The sequence below is a fragment of the Ciconia boyciana genome, chromosome 19 (assembly GCF_034638445.1).
Source record: "Ciconia boyciana chromosome 19, ASM3463844v1, whole genome shotgun sequence".
In the NCBI taxonomy this organism is placed as follows: domain Eukaryota; kingdom Metazoa; phylum Chordata; class Aves; order Ciconiiformes; family Ciconiidae; genus Ciconia; species Ciconia boyciana.
This window is the reverse complement of record NC_132952.1, coordinates 3,770,264-3,790,346: the sequence shown is the minus strand read 5'-3', so window position 1 is coordinate 3,790,346 and position 20,083 is coordinate 3,770,264. Positions and strand designations below refer to the sequence as shown.

General features: G+C 45.2%; 2 protein-coding genes across 9 annotated transcripts in view; one reads left to right on the top strand and one right to left on the bottom strand.

Annotated features, from left to right (window-relative positions):
* The window catches only part of MTOR (mechanistic target of rapamycin kinase), a 67,945-nt gene extending 56,006 nt beyond the window's left edge, over window positions 1–11,939 (bottom strand). For 2 of the 5 annotated variants that reach the window (XM_072883754.1, XM_072883756.1), the window contains exons 1-18: window positions 11,885–11,939; window positions 10,450–10,613; window positions 9,964–10,072; window positions 9,141–9,203; window positions 8,414–8,646; window positions 7,837–8,037; window positions 6,947–7,081; window positions 6,199–6,474; window positions 5,782–5,890; window positions 4,746–4,932; window positions 4,427–4,555; window positions 3,353–3,597; window positions 2,982–3,197; window positions 2,121–2,326; window positions 1,449–1,571; window positions 1,008–1,097; window positions 821–913; window positions 163–297 (exon numbers count right to left, since the gene is read on the bottom strand). In XM_072883754.1, coding sequence (XP_072739855.1) covers window positions 163–297; window positions 821–913; window positions 1,008–1,097; window positions 1,449–1,571; window positions 2,121–2,326; window positions 2,982–3,197; window positions 3,353–3,597; window positions 4,427–4,555; window positions 4,746–4,932; window positions 5,782–5,890; window positions 6,199–6,474; window positions 6,947–7,081; window positions 7,837–8,037; window positions 8,414–8,646; window positions 9,141–9,203; window positions 9,964–10,072; window positions 10,450–10,569 — 2,670 coding nt within the window. In that variant the 5' untranslated portion in view covers window positions 10,570–10,613; window positions 11,885–11,939. Of the gene's footprint in view, window positions 1–162; window positions 298–820; window positions 914–1,007; window positions 1,098–1,448; window positions 1,572–2,120; window positions 2,327–2,981; window positions 3,198–3,352; window positions 3,598–4,426; window positions 4,556–4,745; window positions 4,933–5,781; window positions 5,891–6,198; window positions 6,475–6,946; window positions 7,082–7,836; window positions 8,038–8,413; window positions 8,647–9,140; window positions 9,204–9,963; window positions 10,073–10,449; window positions 10,614–11,278; window positions 11,517–11,884 lie in introns of those variants that run through there. The other 3 variants (XM_072883757.1, XM_072883758.1, XM_072883755.1) reach the window with 2 other exon arrangements.
* A 431-nt stretch (window positions 11,940–12,370) lies between these two features.
* On the top strand, window positions 12,371–18,573 carry UBIAD1 (UbiA prenyltransferase domain containing 1). Of its 4 annotated transcripts, XM_072883718.1 has the most exons (5): window positions 12,371–12,507; window positions 12,791–13,348; window positions 14,319–15,111; window positions 16,117–16,518; window positions 18,057–18,573. In XM_072883718.1, the coding sequence occupies exons 2-3, from the start codon at window positions 12,826–12,828 to the stop codon at window positions 14,804–14,806; spliced, it is 1,011 nt and encodes a 336-aa protein (XP_072739819.1). In that variant the 5' UTR covers window positions 12,371–12,507; window positions 12,791–12,825; the 3' UTR covers window positions 14,807–15,111; window positions 16,117–16,518; window positions 18,057–18,573. The 4 variants fall into 4 exon arrangements, with proteins under 4 accessions (XP_072739819.1, XP_072739822.1, XP_072739820.1 ...); XM_072883721.1 differs by lacking the exon at window positions 16,117–16,518 and having other exon boundaries at window positions 14,319–14,407; XM_072883719.1 differs by having other exon boundaries at window positions 14,319–14,407; window positions 16,117–18,573.
* The last annotated feature ends 1,510 nt before the right edge of the window (window positions 18,574–20,083 follow it).

Genomic DNA, 20,083 nt, shown 5'->3' with positions numbered 1-20,083 from the left:
CACCCTCTTAATTCTCCTTATTGTACTTCTGTCAGCCACAACAATGATCTTTGACCTCCCTCCTCAGCCCTCCCAACCCGAATCTATGCAGACACATTTATCTGACAGCTCTCTCCCCCAAAAACTTTTAGAAATGGTTGTGTGATAGCTTCGTGTTCATACCTCTCTACGGGTGCCCTGGTTCTGCTCAGTCTTCAGGAAGTTCAGAAGCACCTCCAGCAAAGTTGGGTACTTCCTGTATGGTTCCACCACATAACCAGTGCTGGCCACAAGCTGTCCCAGTGTCCAAAGAGCCACCTGGGAAGATCAAGCCCAGAGAAGATTAATTTTGACCAGGGAATTTACTATGTCTCCTGATCCATCAGTCATTCAGCTTCTCTAAAGTTTCTTTGAGCTTTTTGGGATCACACTGCAAACCATAGCCCATGATTTGAAAGCCTCTATAAAGAGTGTTTTTTAATAAGCAATAGTAAATAAAATGATAATCAACAACTTGTTGGACTCTGACTGCCATAACTGCCCTCACTCAGAGATACAATTCAAATAGGCATTTAATTCAGTGAGTCTAAGCCTTCCAATAAAAACTGTTTCCTTTTTTTTTTCATTCTTCCTTTCCTTTCACAATTCTGCACTATATTACAACAGACAGGCACTGCAATCCCTGACCTGTGTGCCACGAGTGTGACCGGATACTCCACAAGAGAGACTTGAGTGACTTAAAGGTTCATTTTAGCAGCTATGATGGGACATGTGAGTGAGTATCTCGTTACAGCTTTGGTCACAGCAGATGGCAAGTTTAGTGCAGTTGTCAAACACTTACTTGTCTTTTGGCCAGCAGGGAGGAGTCCTGTAGCATGTCCATAATTATAATGAAGAGCTCATCCACCCACTTCCTCATCTCCAGCCCACTGACCTATTGAAAGACAAAAAACAAAGTCCTTCATCTAGCATTGCTAAAAGCTTAACTACTGACAAGCATGGCAAAGAGGTACCTGCAGTATCCTTACCTGTGCAAGCTCCCCTATGGTAGCTAGGACGTTGTTAATCACCCCTGGATTTGGATCTGGATCAGGATCTTTCAGTTTCACAATCAGTGCCTGGTAGGTGACAGAGGAACAAAGTAGAATGCGTTCAGAAGACTCCTTGCTGTATGTACAACACTCAAAATTATCTTTCCTTTTGTTTACCCCTGAAATTGATTCCATAGGGGCTCAACTTGCATCATGGTAAGCATTTCAACAGTAAATTAAACTTTAGTTTCACTAACTTTATGCAAATCCAGAATCGTTAGACTACACTGTCACATACATGCATTACTGTGGGTAACATCCACACCAATCTGATTTTTTCCTGCTATGATGAAGCAAAAGAACTGCAGCTCCTGGTCATGTATCCACTTATTGTATTATCTCACTCCAAAGTCTCCAGGAAATGTACAGAGACTCTACCTTAAGAATAGGCTCCATATACGGACGAATGAGGCGTGGAGCGTTAGAAACCAGGTGACCCAACATCCTGGCACTTTGCTCTTTAATCCTGCCAACACCACTGTGTTCCAGCTCTGTTAGAATCTGCAGAAAAGACAATGGAAGCATGAGAACAGGGAAAATAAAGGTAGGCAAAAATTCTTTGGATTTCCTCCTCTCCTGTCCAATGATAACAGAAAGAAAAAACAATCTCAGTGCTTGTAAAGGGTGTTCTACATTTACACTCCATCCAGTCATTTATGTCTAACAGAAGCTAAAATTAATAGCATGAAACTGAATAGATGGCTCCAAAACCATCTACGTTTATGAAGTGGTGCCATCCATTCACCTAAAAAAAGCACAGAACATTATTCCTCAATACAGAGGGAAAGCACTCCAGCACAATGAATGTGGGGTGAAATAATGACTGCTATCCTTTCCTTTCTAATACATCCTTAGAGCTTCAGTCCAAACATCTATCACTAAAAAGACTTCCTGAAACCTACTAAGCTGAGTAATAAATATTTTCCAAAAGGGAGATATTCCCCCACTCTCCCACACATTCACTACAGCTAGATAGCCCAGTTATCTAACACCATCTTAATCTCAATACCAAGTACTCTATTTCCACTGCAGGCATCCCTCTTCATTTACCTGGATTAACATCTTGCGCAGGAAAGGCATGACAAAAGCAGGGTTCATGCTGCTCAGGCGACCCACAGTACAGATGGCCAGCTCTCGGATTTCAAATACTTGATCATTCAGGGCCACAAAAAGAGCTTGCAAATTTTCCGCCTGGGCAAGGTGAGCATCAAATCGCTCATCCAGAGAAGCCAATACACAGAAACGTATATCAGGGTCTGCAAGAACACATTTGTTTCTCTTTAAGTGCAGTAAACTGTTCTTATTATTGCCCTTACTCACAAGCTGGCCTCAAAAATTCTTCACAACCTCAGGGAAATGCCAAGAGCTTCCCCAGCATGAGACACTATACATCAGTGTTTTACACACGAGAAACAGGGTAAGTCAGCCTGGCAGATGCAGTGCTGCTCAGTACTGCCCCAATACCCAGGTCAGTACAATGCCAACCTCTTGCACCTACAAGTGGCACATCTGGAAGCAGTGTGAAGAAAATGAACTCATCTCAGGTTACCATATTGCAACTGAAAGAATAAAAACCAAGTAGAAAGATTCAACAGAAGGGACCAATCCCTTCCCAAACTACAAAGTTGAAGGCCACAATACAGAATAACAGCAAAAGAAGTCTCAGGGCTCTCCCTAGTTTAAAGGATTACCAAGGGTCCAGTTTGAGCATTTGGCACTAGTGTTCATTAATAACTCAAAAATCAAGATCTGGGAAGAGAAATTGGGAGATCTTTTTAATTTGTAAAAAATGACAGCTTAAGTTACCGGCAAAAATGTTCAAATTCTACTACAACCTTAATATCATGACCTGCTCACATGCTAAAATTAACGTGTGGTAGGAGAACCCTTTTCTCTGAATCCCACACTAACCTGGGTCGGTTATTCCAACCACAAGCAGTTTGCTGAGAACGTCAGCCACAACCTGCACTGCCGTCTGACTGACCACATGGGCATGACCACTGATCAAGTGGATGGAAGGTGTAAGCAAGCGAGAGCAAGTGCGGGCTGCTTCCATCCGGATCTCCTTGTGTTCGCTGTTCAGAAAGTGGTCTGCGCAGTGCCGAACAAACTGAGTCAGAGAGTGGCCTAGAAAGAAGATGGGGAGTTTAACACAGGATTACTGGTCTTACCAGGGAACAGGAGTTTAAAGAAAGTGCTCTCAGTTTTCCTGCTACTTGTACTCTACTCCAATGCACTAGCGTTTATACCCCTTGGCCCCCTGCTTCCTTATTTCATCTTACCTTCAAACTCAAAGCTACCCAGTGTACGAAGGGCAAGGGTGATGCTACCCACATCACTGGCCTCTGGGATGTTGGTGAGGCTAGGGGAGGCAAGCTGGTGGGCAAGGCCCTTTGGCATGCCTGGATGTCGCAGAGGCTTGTGCATTAGAACAAGGGAGAGCATTTTCAGCAGCCCATCCTGGATATCCTTCTTTAGCTGGGGGATCTGACGACTCAAGTCATACAGCACAGCTGTTAGAGCAGGGCTGAGGGAAAGAAGCAGGCAGATAGTCATTAGAACAGAAACAATATGAGGTGCATATTTCACCTTTTTGTTTATTCTTTTGCCCATCAGAAGATAATTGTGGGCATTCACACATCACAGCAACACCTGCCAGCAGAGCACAAAGGTCCTTGCACGAACTCAGGCACATGAGATGACCTTTTTGTGTGAACTTGGTGAGCAAACTGCAGGACTGCAGCACACATTGCTACATTAGACGATATTGCTAGAATACTGTTACAAATCTAAGCAATCCCTTACACTTGTGCTTTTTAGACACAAAGGCAACTAAATTAAAATCCAGATGGCAACATTAATCTAATCAGCTTTGTGCTACCTGGATACTTTCTCCATACCCTCCCATACTAACAGCTTCATGAGCTAGGAAATTTCCAGTAGGAACTGTCAGCTCCAAAGGTGAAAGAAGCTAGGAGCAAATAATTCAGTGCTTCAATTCTCCTTCCCTGCCAATCTGACATGGCAGAAATCTGCTGGCCTTCAGAGGCTTTCTAAATTTTTGCAGGCTGTTGCCAAATGCGCTTGAATAGTGGAAAGTAAAGGCTTTTGAGTTCACTAGTTGTTCTACAAAAAGATTTCTTTGCACAGAGACCAACGCTCTTAAGTAACTCAACACACACATTAACACTTAAAACATTTTATTATTCTGAAAGAGCTATACTGATCTTCTGAAAGATAATTTAAAAGCAATAATCCTCCTTCTCGATCTGATGACTTTCAAGGTCTCATTCTGTATGGCCGACAATGCCATCCAGTGGCTAACAGAAAAATGTGCTCCCGTGCCTTGTACTTACCTCAGGCCCACAGCCAGCATAGGTTCCAAAAGCTCCTTGATGTCCTGCTGGATACTGGGTCCCATGGCTCGTGCCAGCATACTAATGCAGGTGAAGACTGTGGCATCAACCTGCACAGACTTCTGCCTCCTGGAAAGAGACCATATAAAAGTTAATTAAGAGGAGCTGCTATTTTTCAAACATCTTTCCTCATCCCACTTCCCTGTTACCAGTCTTACAGAAATACCTCTGATTTTAATACAATAATTTGATCCCACATCACAAAAATTATACGAAGAACAGGTGTTTCACTTTCTTCCTCTAACCTTCACATACTTACTTGTGGGCAAAGTCCTTTGGTGGAAGAGCTGCTTTTATGATTTCAAGGACTTTTGGTAGGTAAGCTTGAAACTCAGACCTCACAGCCACAGAAAGCAAACCCAAGGCCTGGAAGGCTGCTGTTCTCTCCTTCTCCTTCTTCACACAGCTGAGAACATGATTCATGGTGTCTGGAAGATACTGATCAGCTGCCCACAAGAGAGAACAATACAGATATTGGAACTTGTTTAGGTTTATACAGTTTCATCACATTTGCAACTAAACCTTTACAAGTATAAAACTAGGGAACAGACATAGCCATATAAAATTTGCTGACACGAGCAGTGGCAAACACATGTCACCATATAATAAAATTTTCAAAGCCCAGAAGGCTTTCTTTTTTCAAAAAAAAAAAAAAAAAATTCACCAAAATAAAAGAGCTATGTGAAAAAAACATTGCAACAAGTTCTATACACAAATAAGATCCAAGCATCTTGTTTTTATAGTGATTGACAGGAAAGTTGGAATAATAACACAAAGTTTGTTCCAACCCACTTAGAACAGCTTGGTGACTTGCCTTCAACTCTGACACTCTCCTAAGCTTGCTTTATAAATCAGTTGAACACCTTTAAAGCCAGCAGGTAGCTCCTATTTTTACTTGATATTTCCTGGCACATGCAACAAAGAAAAACAACTCTGCTGATATTTAGGATACACTGAGTGGGAGCAAGAGAGCAGAGTTCAACCCTAAGTCTGACATACTGAGAAAAAAAAAAAAAAAAAAGGAGGTTCTACCTCTTATGGTATTGATCACAGAATTCAGACAATAGTTTTCAATCCATTTTCTTCATCAGGGCAACACTTTGGCTCAGATATCAAGTCACACTTATTCAGGAAAAAAAAAAAGACTGTCCTCCCACAGAAGGAATTTGCTCATCTTACAAGCACCATGTTTGTACTGCTGCATTGCCTGCACAAGCTCATCTGGACCAGAGAGCTAGATAACTTCCAGGCCAATTTCAGCAACACTTCTAACATCCAACCATCTGTCTTGTCACCTGTGAATGCTGAAGGACGGAAAGCCGCCAATCGTGGTAGCAGATTGAGAACCGTCATCTGGATCAAAGAATTTTTGCTGGTTCTGCACTTGAGAACCCACTGGCACACCTGAAAGGAGATAGATTGGGCTTTGAAGGATGGCCGTCGGCAGTAATGCACGAATGTTTATTACCTGGGTGCTTTAAGGCATTCTACTGACATTTGGCTTCAGAGTCCATAATTAAGACTGCTTCCAAAGAAAGTAAATCACTTGTTCTAAGAGAGACAGTGACAAAGCCAGGGTACATATAATTAATGAGTTTTGATGCCTCAATTCAATAGTAGGCAGTGTTGCCTGCTAAGTAAGGACATGGAAGACAATTGCTCTACAAGAACCAGTGTTGAGAATGTAGACAAGTTGAAGAACGAACACTTACTTGATCAAACTTCTCTTCCATTAGATCCCTGCAGCATCGACTTTCTACCAATGTAGACTTTGCTGGGACAGGTGAGGTTGCGAAACCCATGATTCCTTGGTGGGCACTGTACCCCAAAAGACCAGCCAAAGCATTTGACTGAGAGGGCTGAAGAGACTGGAAGCTAGTGAAGGGAGTGATGTGGCGAGGTTTGGTACTGAAGCCCATCAGGTCTTTGCAGTACTTGTCATGCACAAGCTGCTGCTGAGTGATCTCTTCCATCTCCTCTCTAAGGCGCTGGACAAAGTAGAAAAGCATGTTTTTTTTTAAAAAAAAAAAAAAAAAAGTAGCTGAATAAGACAGTCCCACCACAGTGCTACCCAAATCTCCTGAGCAGCATCCTGTACAATTGATATCCAAATGGCTGTAGAACATCAACTAAGCAAAACCCAGCAAAAATATTTGGGTATCTAACATGCAACAAGGAGTCCTCATTCCATATAAAATTCTTTTTGCCTGTAATTAATCCAGTTAATAGCACTTTCCATCAGAGCTTAATACCTACTCAGCCCAAACTTGTCACTATTATTTCTCTGACACGCTTCGGTTTGTAATAATCAATGCTCTGACGTCACGTTCAGATGGCTTTTCAGCCCAACAACCCCATTTCAAACACAGTGGGGTATTTCCACAGATTGCTGAGTTGCTACACATTGTCAATCAATCTGGCAACCAAAAGCCATAACCCCCATCTTGCTCATTTGCTCACCTCTCCTTCCATACTGCTGATTCTCACTAGCTCATTGAGGATCAGTAAGGCACCATGGATTCGGTCATCACGGTTCATTCCTTTCTCTTTGGCCAAAGTCTCATCAAAGCCCTTCTCAGCCTCTTCATATGTATGCTGGGGGGAAAAGAAAAAAATCTCAGTGATCATGCAGAAACAAAGCCTGTGGAAATAAAATAGTACTGCCAGCCAAGAGTTACTGATGTCTTGTAATTTTCCAAGAGTAGCCACAAACCTCAACTGAGTAATAACAGAGTATACCACCACAAAATTCAGATTCACCCAGAAGTTGTGGACTCTGCTGCAAAGCATTTTCAACATCACTAATCAAACAGCCAGTCAATCATGCGATGGTATAAACTTCATCAATATCCTCATCACATATTTGACTATGAGGAATCCAAGTTCACAACATTTGACTGCACTATCCAAACCTTATTTGATATTATGAAGGTTGAATTCATGTGGTGATGGCAACAAAGCTAGGGTTCAGACAAAAGAATCCTTACCTTTTTCACTCATGTTTTATCTACACTAACAAAACCATCTGCTAGTAAGAGATGACAATAGATAAAAGATTGCATGGCTGTAAAACTAGGTCAGGCTCAGCAGCTGAAAATGAGCTGCAGATAGAGCAATGGATTCTTCATGGAGTTAAGTCTCTTGCTTACTTTTATAGTGGGCTAAAGGAACTACTCATTTTAAGCCATTTTATTTTCAACCCTTTCAAGGGGAGGCAGTTTTCTACTGACAATCAGACATACTGACAAAGGTGACACAGGTTCTTAGCTTAGGCAGCTCTTCTAAAACTAACACTTCATCATTTGCATTGCATTATGAGGAGCTGCTTCTAAACAAAGTTATTTTCTTACTCTGTACCACTGGGGCTTCTGCATCTCTTTTGGCTCCCGTTGAGTGGTGAGGATAAGGCAGGCTCTTAAGGCAGAAACAGCTCCCTCTCGGATGGCCTGTTTGGGATCCCACACAGCCACAAATATATTGTCAAAGAATGGCTGCACTTGTTGGAAGAAGAAGGTAGGCACGCTGATTGCCAGCTCACGCAGGACAAGAACCTGGAGGTGGGGAGAAAAACAGCAACAATCTGTGAGGACGAGCACCCATAGACAAACCTCATCATTTCAGACCGTAGTATCATTTATTTAAACCATCAATGTCTGTGAGCCCGAGCTGTTTCCAGCTCCATACTTTTACAGCTCCTAGCACAACGGTGTTCTCAATCTTCTTTAGTCACTGGGCTAAGGTAGAAGCAATGAAGCAGCACTATATCTGCCACAAGAGCATCACAGATTCTCAGACATGGACTGGCAGCCATTCTGATCCTGACCAGAGCTTTTCTGCAGCTTTCTGTGCACATCTCCTACCACTGTTAACTAATCCTAACCATCCTGTTCCAAGACAGGTGAAGACAAAAAAAAAAAAATCACTTACAGCTGCATGTCTTCGACCTTCATTCCTGTCAGCTCCCAGCCACTCCAGAGCTCGTTTCACCTCAAACTCCACATACTCAGCTGTGAAGGTGTCACCAGCCATCGCAAGCCGCCCAATAGCCTTGGAGGCCATCTCCATTACAACAGGGTCATTGGATGGCAAGAGGTTCCTCAGGTAGTTGGCAAACCTGCCGATACGGGTGGCATTACCTCCTTCAACACCGATAAGGCTTGCTGTAGAGAAAGGGAGCAATGCTGTAGGTTCTCCCTAAGAGTCAGTGAGGCAGACAGTAGGTAATCCCTGGATGAGAGTTAGTATTCCCTATCAATTCCTTAAAGATTCCCATTAACTCCTCCTAAACTGCAAATCCACAGGAAAAAAAAAATAAAAATCAAGCAATAGGAGAGGGCCACCATTCTTTCGAGCCTAAACTTGTTAAGTGGGCAGGAAAATGCATCCAGTAGCTTCACAGATTTTCCCCATTTTTAATTTAAAAAGAGAAAAAAAAAATCCACCCTGGGATCACAGACCCATTCCCAATAGAAAGGCATCCATCCACATGCAACTACTACAGCTGGCCCACCTCAGTAGAGAAGTCAAAGACCGAATGGACCAAGGAAATTGCTCTCCCCCTCAGCCCTAGAGATGGCCTCTCCTGGCCAGGGTGGAGGCACATGGGCAGGCAGCAGTGTGGCAGAAGCTTTCACTGCCGATGCCTGGGTTGTACCTGCTCTGTAGATAAAGAGGCCATCAGTGTCCAGGGTTGTCAAGCCGGCACCTTTCAACAGCACTAAATTCACAGAAACAATTTTAAAGTGATACTGTCAGCTTAAAATCAGATGTTGTCAACAAAGATTTCTCTAGCTAAGGGACTTCCGCTGTCTTCAAACACGTTGGGATTGGATGATTACATCTGTGAGGCTAAACCATAAGCACCTCCTATTTGGTTATTAAAGAAGGAACTGCTACAATACAGGCTACTCACTTGGAAGGCAAAGTATTTATGCAAGCTGATTTCCCTAAGAGTCAAGATGCAGGCAGCTCTGCCATGTCACAGCGAAAGCACAACCAGAGCAACTGATGGAGCAGCTGACCAGGATCAAAGCAGAAGCTATGTGAGCCCCTCCCAGGGATGGAAGCTGCTGTTACTGAGCCAGGTAAATTTAAATAATAAGAATCAATCTCCTCAGACAGAAGAGAGTTGAGAAAGTCAGCCCACCCTGATATATATAAATGGACAGCACAAACTGTTCTCAGCTGAGCTCAAGAACAGAATTTTCATGTGCTCAGCACACACATTTGATGCCTGACTCCCAGAAGAGCTCAGGGCCCATTAAGCACCAGGTTTCCAGCCACTCTCAGCACTCAGCAGCTCCCATGCTGACACTTACAGACAGATTTTCAGAACCCAGCAACCAGCACACACCCAGCGTACTGAGCAGTCATACGTAAGGCCCTGATTATAAAAGCTCATTCCTTTTGAAAACCTGCCCCTAAAGATAGATGCATGAAGAGAAGACTCACCAGAGGCATTAAGCACTTTCACTCACCTATAGCCAGAATGCCACCCTTCCTTTCATTTGCATCAGAGCTAGAGACCAGCTCAAATATGTGATGGTTCAGCTGATCATAAAACCTGGTAGATTCTTCCTGACTCATCTGTAAAAGCAAAAAGTTCAAATCAGCTTTCAGCATTCTTTCTCTCCTTCCTGCCCCCAAAACCTCTATAAAGACAATGCTTCTCAGGTCACTTGGAAAGAAATTAAATCAACCATACATTACAAACACAAAACAGTATCTCTTCTTTGTACCCTAGACATGTCAAGTTTATTTATTCTGGTGCTTGACCACCCATCTGTGTCACCAACTCACTCACCTCTCCTACCTGCTGGGGCAAAGGTAAGCTCCCTGCTATGCCCCACCTCCTCTCTAAGACCAGCTTCCATATTCCAAAAATCTCCATCCCCAAAGTACCCAGCCCATGCCCTACACTCATACGATCAACAAGGATAAATTATCTCATTTGCAGCACTCACTTCGCGGAGCTCCATGGTGACATAATGCTGCAAGTCCTTGGCAGCTTTTGCCCTCGTCTCTTCACTGCGACTCTTCAAGCCATTGGCAAATTGTTGGAGAATGGACACGGTGCCCGACATGATGGCGGTATGTTGGGGCTCGGGGGCATCAAGTCCTGTAAGTTCTTCAGAGAAACACTTTTTTTTACTGCTTTCAGCTACTGAAATATCTGAGCTTCTTTCTTAATGCTGCCTGTTTCCAAAACACACATCCCATTGCATGCAAGGATGCTGTGCCAGTAGAGCATAAAATTACAAGTAACGACTATATTCCTTAGGCCTTACAACCCTGTGACAAAACTGTACCAGCACATAATATCTCGACCCCCAACCTATTTGCTCTCTAGTTCCTCAAATACCAAAATACGCTCCAGTAGGTCAGGGGCCCAACCCCATGGTGATCTAATTCTAAATCAAGGGTCATGCAATAGCTGAAAAATAGCAAGGTCAGATTAGGGTTTACAACTACCCTACAATAAGTAGGCACAATCATTCCCATGATTATATCATTATCATATCTGACTCCTCCTTGAACACTTTCATCCAAGTTTCTCCACAAAAATTCTGGTGTTATGCCAACACAAGGGAGACGCGGCACTCAGGGCCTGGCAAGTGTTACATTCTCCAGTAGATATTTAGAGATGGGAACTCTACTTATAGCAACACCAATCGTTGCAACAGGATGTTTACTATCATAACAAGTAACCAAACTTTCTCATGAGTCCTTCTTTATGTGGAAAATGTTTGAGAGGTTTGAACCCCCCGATTTTCAGATTACATAAGCCCAGACCGAGTGCTTGACAGAAGGGCCCACAGAGACACAAGGCACCAAAACTTCAACTCCTTCTTCCCCAAATATTCCCCACGCGGTCACAAGGATCCACCGAGGTTACAGTGCGAGGTGGCTTCGGGGCTTCCCCGCGGCTGGGAGCCAGGAGAAGCTCCCCCGGACGAAGAGAGCAGCCTACGGCTGCGGCCCCATCGCCGCCGGCCGGGGTGCCCCTGCGCGGGGGCTCCCTCGCAGCCGCACTCGCGGAGGGACGCGACAGCCGGCGGGCAGGAGCCGGCAGGCCCGAGCCCGCGGGGGATCCACCGCCGCCGTTCCGCAGGCCGGCAGCGAGGGAGGGCTGAGGCAGGGCAAGGCGGGCACCGCCGCCGGGGCGGGCGCGGGGCCTCTAGCGGCAGCGCCGCGGGGACGGGGGGGGCTCGGGCAGGCGGGTCCGGGCGGGGAGCCGCGGCGCGGGGCCGAGGCGCCCGCGGGAGCGCCGGCGCCGCTGACAGGGCGCAGAGCGCCGGCCCAGCGGGCGCTCCGGCGGGAGCGCGCGGCGGGGACCGTGAGGGGAGGCGAGGGGAAGGGGAAGGAGATGCTGAGGGGAGGCTCCAGAGCCGCACTCACCGCCTCCGCCCCGACCGCCGCCGGCTCCCCCGCTCCGGGCCCCGCGCCCTCCCCTCCCCCGCGCCTGCCGGACCGGCGAGCCGCTGCCGGCCAATAGCTTCCCAGAAGGACTTTGATCGGCACCGCCTCTGACCAGTAGAAAAAGAGCAAAAGGGAAGGAGCGCTCGTAGCTCCGCCCCTTCTCCCGAGGAACCGCAAGGAGAGACCCTCGCCTCCCGGCCAATCATCAAGCCAGCCGGGAGCGAGTGGCAGTAGATCTGACCAGTGGAAAGGCTGGGCGTGCTCGACTGGTGAAAAGTCCACGCTAGGCCCACCCTCCAGACGCCGGCTGGCTTCCGCCCTCCCGTAGTGTCTGTGCTCTGTGTGCGCATGCGTGGAGGGAGCAGCGCGGTGCTGTGCCACGCCCTGTGTGCGTCGCTGAAATGTGTCCGGCTGCCCATGACAGGACCAAGGGCAGCCTGGGCGACGCCCGGCTGTGAGCGCTGTGTTGCCGTCATGGCGCGTATCGCAGTGATGGGGTGCGCTTCAGAGTGACCCCTCGCAGCCGCGCGTGACGACGCGGACCGTTTAATGTTTACACCGGGCGCCGGAAGGTGCTGGCGCGTCGCTTGGGCGCCGCTCTGGTACGCGACCCTCCGCGGAACCCCCTGCGGGAGGCCGTGGCGGCGCGGGGGCGGTGAGGAGGGGCGGGAGCGGCCGTTGGGCGCAGGCGCGCGGCAGGCCGGCGGTTGGGGCGCGCGGGGCGCTGGCGGTTGGGGCGCGCGGCGGGGCAGGCGCCCGTCAGGCGGGTAAGGGCGGCGCGCGCCTCCCCCTCAGGCGCTGCCCGCGCGGCCATGGCGGCGGCGCCGCCTCCCCGCTGGGCCCCGCGGCGGCGGCCGGGCTAACGGGCGGCCCTTCCCCTTCTAGGTGCTGCTGCTGTGAGGCGGGGCAGTGGGGAGAGCATGGGGCCGGGAGACCTGGCGCAGAAGATCAGCATTAGCGCCGAGAGCCCCCGGGGGAGCGAGAGGAGCGACTCCGGCGCCGCGCTGGCGGGCGCTGAGAGGGTCCCCCCCGGCACCTGGAGGCAGAAGTGTGCGGCCTATGTGCTGGCGCTGAGACCTTGGAGCTTCAGTGCCTCCCTCACCCCCGTGGCCCTCGGCAGCGCTCTGGCGTACCGGGCCGAGGGAGCGCTAGACCCAGGGCTGTTGGTGGGAAGCGCTGTGACCGTCCTGGCTGTGCACGGAGCCGGCAACTTGGTGAATACCTACTACGACTTCTCCAAAGGCATCGATCACAAGAAGAGTGATGACAGGACTTTGGTGGACCAGATTTTGGAGCCTCAGGACGTGGTCCGGTTTGGAGTCTTCCTTTATACCGTGGGCTGTATCTGTGCTGCTGGGCTCTATGCTGTCTCAACGCTCAAGCTGGAGCACCTGGCCCTGATTTACTTTGGAGGACTTTCCAGCTCCTTCCTTTATACTGGAGGTAAGCGCTGTAACCGGTTTGCTGTGAATCTGAATGTAGACGTGAATCTGAATGTAATCAATTAGCAGTGTGAATCTGAATGTAAACAATTAGCAGACTTGTCAAGAGTTTCTAGAAGATGCAAGTGATCTAGCTAGTTAACCGCCATGAAAATATTCGGTGGTATTTCCTGGAGTACTGGTACATAAACGTGTGTTCTTTGCCCCTGATTGTTGTGGGAAGAGGCACGCTAAGTTCTTCAATTGGAAAGTGGTGTTGAGGCATTGTTATTTACGTATATGGCTTTAGATGCTCATCAGAACTATTGCTGAAACTTCTCGTGATGTGTATCTTGTATCCCTCAGCAGTATAGCTCACGGCATATGTTCTTTTCCATTGGTGGAATCTGTTATTTTGTTTTGGAATGTTTTGTTGTTATTCTCTAGATGGAGTTTCATTATGATTGCAGAACAGTTTGTGTTTGTTCTTAATAAGAGGAGGATACTTTATTGTTTTCCTGTGTTGGGTAGATACAAGCATAATTATTAGGAAAAGAAAAACAAACTCAGTTTCAAACTGTCAAACTTTCAAACAGTTATGTTAGTTTCCTTGAAAGAATCTTGTCAGTTTTGCCTTTGGTTCTGAGCATTATATATGTTTCTTCAGGATCAGGTTCTAGTATGCATGATCACACTAAAGAGTACCTTATTTCTATAGCTTTCTGCAGAAGTAGGTACTTCTAGATGTGAAGATGGGTATTAGAACCTGGCCCTTAGTTTCTGTTACGTTGTTTGACTGGAGAAATTCAGAAGCTGCATTTCCCTTATTATCTCTGGAAAAAAGAGAGACCATGCTTCTCGGCCTTAGCTACATGTGCATTGGTCGTTTTACAATATTTCTGTGGGAAGGGCTGATCTGTTATATTACCCGTTCTCTTCTGTCATTTGAGTTGTTTGACGATGCTTCATTTTATTCTTGTGTCTTGCCACAGGAATTGGATTTAAATATGTTGCACTTGGAGACGTGGTGATCCTGATCACCTTTGGGCCCCTGGCTGTCATGTTTGCCCATGCTGTGCAGGTTGGTTATCTGTCTGTCTCGCCACTGCTCTACGCTATCCCACTAGCTCTCAGTACTGAGGCCATCCTGCACAGCAACAACACGCGAGACATGGATTCTGACCGGCAGGCGGGTATTGTCACCTTGGCTATCCTCATCGGCCCTGCGTTCTCCTATATTCTCTACACCGTGCTGCTCTTCTTGCCCTACCTGATTTTCTGTGTGCTGGCCACACGCTATACCATCAGCATGGCATTGCCGCTACTCACCATCCCGATGGCATTTTCACTGGAGCGGCAGTTTCGGAGTCAGAGCTTCAACAAAATTCCTCAGCGGACAGCCAAACTCAATCTCCTCTTGGGGCTTTTCTATGTTTTTGGTATTATGCTAGCACCAGCCGGTGCTCTGCCCAAACTCTAACAAGAGCTGTAGAGTCAGGCCTCACAATTTGGTATTAATGCCGATTAACAGTGGATGATGTGGGTGGATGACCCATTATGGACAGTGGGAAGAACGGACTGTCTTGAGCTGTTGATTGTGACGTTTATAATTTCTGGTCTTGGTTAGCTTGTGCCACAGACTTTTTAAAAGTGATTTGTCCGTTCTTCAGAAGGGGTGAACTGTGCAGCTTTGCTTCAGGAGAGCAAGGCAACGTGAGGACAAGGAAACGCTTAAAAAACTTCATCCTTCTGCAACTGAATTCTTTCACTGTCAGCTCAATGAAAGTAAGATTGAGCCTCAAATACAAACTCTCTGTTCCCTTCACAAGCACAGTGATTGCTCTTATGACTCCTTTTCTTACCATGGTCAAGGAGTCCAATGGCTTCTGTGTGGTAAACAAAACACTGCCAAATGTTTAGCATCACAACGTTGTAGGTGCTATTACTTCACTCCCTTGTGAGCGTAGTTCATCTTCATCTGTTGTATGTTTTAATTTGTGTTGGGGTTTTTTTCCTAGCCAAATTTTGAGCTTTTATTTCCAAGCCCCCTGAAATGCACTAGATACTAATTCATTAACTCTTGCTTCTGCTTGGTCCTTATAGACTAGAAATTTCGAAGTTACGTATCTCTGTGGGATGTTGGTGCTAAAATGGAGCACGAATAGCCCACTGCCCAAATTTTAAGCCAAAACCAGTATATTTATATTCCACTATGAAAGCTGAAGCTGTAAATGCAAATCATGCAACTGAAAAGCCCTCAATGCATAGAAAAACAAGTGGTTTCCATTTTTGCATTTCCTTAGAATTTATTCTCTGAAATTACAGTCTTGGAGTTAAGGGGGAGACAACAGACAGAGTGCCAGATTTCTCTGGCTGGATATGGATTAATGGATACATGAGTGGAAGAATAAATTCTTAGTTTAAAAAAAAGTTATTTTTTCAGTTGTCACTCTCTGTTTATTTAGAGGCCTGGAGTATTACAGTCAAATGTCAAATAAGACATTTGTCAAATGTGAAATAAAACAAGCCCAAAAAGAAGCCCAGTTGAGCAAAGGAGAAATATACAGGGTTAGAAAAAAAGAAATCAGGATTATTACATTGGCTCTGCATAAAAATTGGGACTGGAAACAGGAAGAAACCATTTTTGTTAACAAGATTTTTCCTAAGAGAGTCCAGAGTTTGTGTGACTAAATCACATTTAAATGTTAAGTTAGCTCTGAAGTGAAGTTCCTCACCTCTTTCCTCCCCACCCCCCTACACCTTACGATGTTGTTTTGTTTTCTCCTGCAGACCTTGCCACTTGACATTCATGTGGCCATTTGGAGAACTGATTGTTTCAGCAATTATGTAGCCGTGTGAAAAACGTGCCAAACACAACTGAGAAAAAGTGTGACTTCCAGTGCAAAGATGAATTTGATCCATACCATGTTACTCAGTGGCAACTGAATTATCTTCTGTGTTGAAGAAAAAGTATTCCTTTCCTGTATGCAGGGTTTTGGTGAAAAGTTTGTTTACAGGAGTTGTGGAAAGCTGCAGAGGAATTGATACAGGTGTTGAACTGGATGCTGGTGCCTGGAGCACAACCTTGCTTTTGAACCAAGTGGGAGTGTGCTAACCGCATATGAAGGGCTTTTAAACATGAGCAATAAACTAGCAATAAACTAACATGGTGTTATCCTGCATCTGTCGTGGGTAAGTTACACCCTTGTGGTGTTCATCCGAAAGTGCTGAGTGTTATATTAGTGGAGGGTACTGACAGAGTAGAGCTGAGTTGATGGTACAAGATTACATGGTGTAGATAGTTAAGTGACTGTTTTTATGGCTTCCGTGTTATCCAGTGTTACCCAGCTGTTGGTCTCCTGCTTTACAGCTGAGCTGTAGTCAACGGGAAGGATTCTTTGCAGGCGTATTTTATGAGCCACAGTTTCATCTTTTAATAAAATCGGGCAAATGATGTCTCTAATCTGACTAGGCCCAAGACAAGAGGAGATGGACTTCAGCAACTGTGTGCTGCTTTCTACAGCAAAATACTTGTTTAGATTAGAAACATGAGGAGAAAATGCAGCAGTTCAGCTAAGCTGCATGAAGGGAGATATCTAGAAGGTTTTGGAAACTGTTTTCAGTACAGACGTACACAACACATTATCGAGTGTTACTTCTTTGTGGACCTACAGAATGAAGAAGAGCCTGGCTCCGAGACCCACTTCACTTTTCTGCAAAGCAAAAGCTTTTCTAGGGATATGGACTGAGCTGGTGAATCTGTTAACCTTGCGACTGGGGATATGTGGGTTTATTAGGTTAATCCCTGCATGGCTTTGTTGCTACCCTTTGTAGCAGCTGCGTGCTTTATTTTATGATAGCTTGTTCTTGTATAGCTATCAGTTTAGAAGAATGGATAGTTATCTTTTCCTACTTCTTTTACATAAACTAAAGTACTCAAGCTAAATTCCTCAAAGTAACTAATACTTGGCTCATATCTTTGATAACTGTAATTGTAACGGTGGAAAGATCTGGTGGAGATCTGGAAAGATCAGGATATGATCATTGGTGGAGTAGTGTGTGTAACTCTAATTGTATCTAGGCTACCCTTTACTAGCAGGGGAAAGCTCCCTCTGTAGGATGTCTGCTTACTGCTGGAAAGGACCAGTGCTTTTTGATACAGAGATGAAGGAAGAGCTCAGTAGTACATGTATATGTTTGTGGAACACTTTTCATGGTGGGAGGGGATTGAAAGCATTTTAATAGTAAGAATGAGATGAAAATTTGGTCATTCCTTACTAGCAGATGCTGGTTGCCTCTAATTCCCTGTTTGTGAAAAACAATATCATTCCAGGTTCTTAAGGATATTAATAGTAAATAACACATTCTTCACCATGGCTTTGAGGAAGTCATTTAACTGTGTCTCAGAAAACAGCTAATTTTTGCCTACCTCACAGGGATGCTGAGCTGACATCATTGTCATAGAGAGCTTTGAAAGTAAAAAGTGCTTTATCTCTGTGTGCTTTCTAAAAGCATGTTAGTACTAGAAAACATTTTAGGTATGAACTAACCTAACAGGTGACTTAACCAATGTAAGTAGACCAAAATAATCTCCACATAGACATTGAGTGGTAAGAGAGGTTCCTTTATTGGTTTGTTTTGTGATGAGGATGCTGGGTCTCTTTCCCTACCCCTCTCCTCCCTGTCCGATGCTCCTTTCCCTGAATATAAATTTTTTAAACTTCTTTCAGGTCTCTCTTGACGAGCTGTGTTGCAATGTGATGAGTCTACACTGGTAGATGAACAGATCTGTAGCCCATCTGTTAGTGTGTCCTAAAGCACCTCCTGGCCTTTCTTCTTATCCAATAAAGTGTCTGAATGTTATTCTGTTAATTATGCTGTGTTTGATTATTTTATATCACTCCACTTGTATTTTTGCACAAAATACTCCAGTGCATTTTGCACTAGAGCATCTTTCTGGAGGGAGGAGGGTCTTTGTTTATAGTATAAGTGCATGAAAGATCCTACTTTTTTTTGTGTAAGAGTCCTTTTATGAATCGCATAGTTCTGTCCTTCCGTATCATCGGATAAGAAGTTCAGTAGCAGTGATCATCTCATACTAATGGCAGACTTCAGAGTAGTTTCAGTGTTTTCATCAATGAGCAGAATTTTCTTTGATGCCATTTTTTGTGCCATGTACAGTTCAGCATTTGTATGGAGGTTTCAGCTGAACTTTTAATCTTCTTAATAAATATGAACTTTTTCATCCTCGCCTGTGTGGTCTGCCATTCTTGCAGTGCCATGGTCTCTGCTCCTGACTTGTAACGATTTTATTTGCTCCATAGGATTGTGACAGCATAACGCCTCCCCTGTGTGTATCAGAAATGAGCCCTCAAGCATGATTTGAAATTTTCCTGTCTTGGCCACTGGTGCAGTCTACTATACAACTGCATGTACAATTAGCTTAAGGAGACTAAGAAGTCTTATTGTCTTACATGCTTTGTGGCTCTCTTTTTATGTATGTGGTTGAAGTGGTTTGAACAGCCTAGAGAAACCTCTATTGTCTGCAATGCACATAGCTGAAAACAGATATGAAGATGACTTGTTGTGTAAGGGATTTGTGAAACATGATTTCAGTTTTTGCTTCTAGTTTAAAATCCATCTGAATAGGAGAGAATGAAAGAAGTTCCTGCAGTAAAGTTTAGTGACTATAAACCATTGTGGAGCCAATGCTTTTACCTGCAACACTATCTTACTATCATTGTCTGCTTTGGAGTGATTTCCTGTTTGGGTTTGCACGACGTTCTATGACTCTAAGACAGCTAGGCCTGGGAAATATTTTTCAGCCTTTCTGAGGTGCAGAGTGGGCCCCAAGGTCATAGCATTTGGAGATAATTTTAGAGGATAAAATGCAGAATAGCATGGCATCCAGGTACACGTGGGCTGTACTCAAGAATCCTCCCAAATAAATTTGATAAAGCTCTTTTTCTGAATCTGCAGAAACCAGTCCGCTGAGTATCCTTTAGCAAGACAGCATGTTGGGTGTTTTGTTACTACTGTAATTCTGCTGCACTTGCTCTTAAAACACACTCTAATGCTTTGTCCTGGTAGCAGGCAGAGTCTATTAGTAGTCAGCGTAAACTCATTTTAAAGAAACTGGACTTCTAATAGAAAATGTTTAGAGATTTGAAATTCATGCAACATTGAAAACCTTTTTGTCCAGTGCCTGTCTAGGTGGAGGCTGTCATTCTGGTTGTCTGCAGATGGTGGCATTGCTCTTCCATCACTGCTGCAAGCACCCTGTATTACCTGTGCCCTAGGCTGAGAGATCCTCTGCCAGGCAGACAAGAAGGCCCACTGCAGAGCGCTAGGATTGTCCTGATACCTTTGACCCTGTTCCACAGTATAAAAAAGCCTGATTCCCTGTGAGAGAAGTGGTGGACCAGATTCTGGTGTTGCTGCTCCTCTGCTATTCTAAGAGGTTGATCCAGAATCCTAGGTCCACTTTTTATTGAGTGGCAAAATGTTTTATGCAGCAGACTGTATTGTTATTGGAGGAGGAAGGAGAGGTGTCCCTCTTGCATTTATGGTTTTAAGGGGTTACGCAGGCTCAGATCACTGCATTGGTCAGCACTTCCATCTTATTTGGGAGATTTTTTTACAGCCATGACAGCTAGGTGGGGTTTTTTTTGTTTGTTTATTTTTTCTCTCCTCTACAGCCAGCGGATCAAAATCTTCAGGACAATGGAGAAAGGAGACTTTACAAATATGTACTTAA

Excerpts from the sequence above, each read along its gene's own strand:
- UBIAD1 (XM_072883718.1), top strand. The coding sequence starts at position 12,826 with ATGGGGCCGGGAGACCTGGCGCAGAAGATCAGCATTAGCGCCGAGAGC. Across the intron at positions 13,349-14,318 it reads CTCCTTCCTTTATACTGGAG|GAATTGGATTTAAATATGTT; the intron begins GTAAGCGCTGTA and ends GTCTTGCCACAG.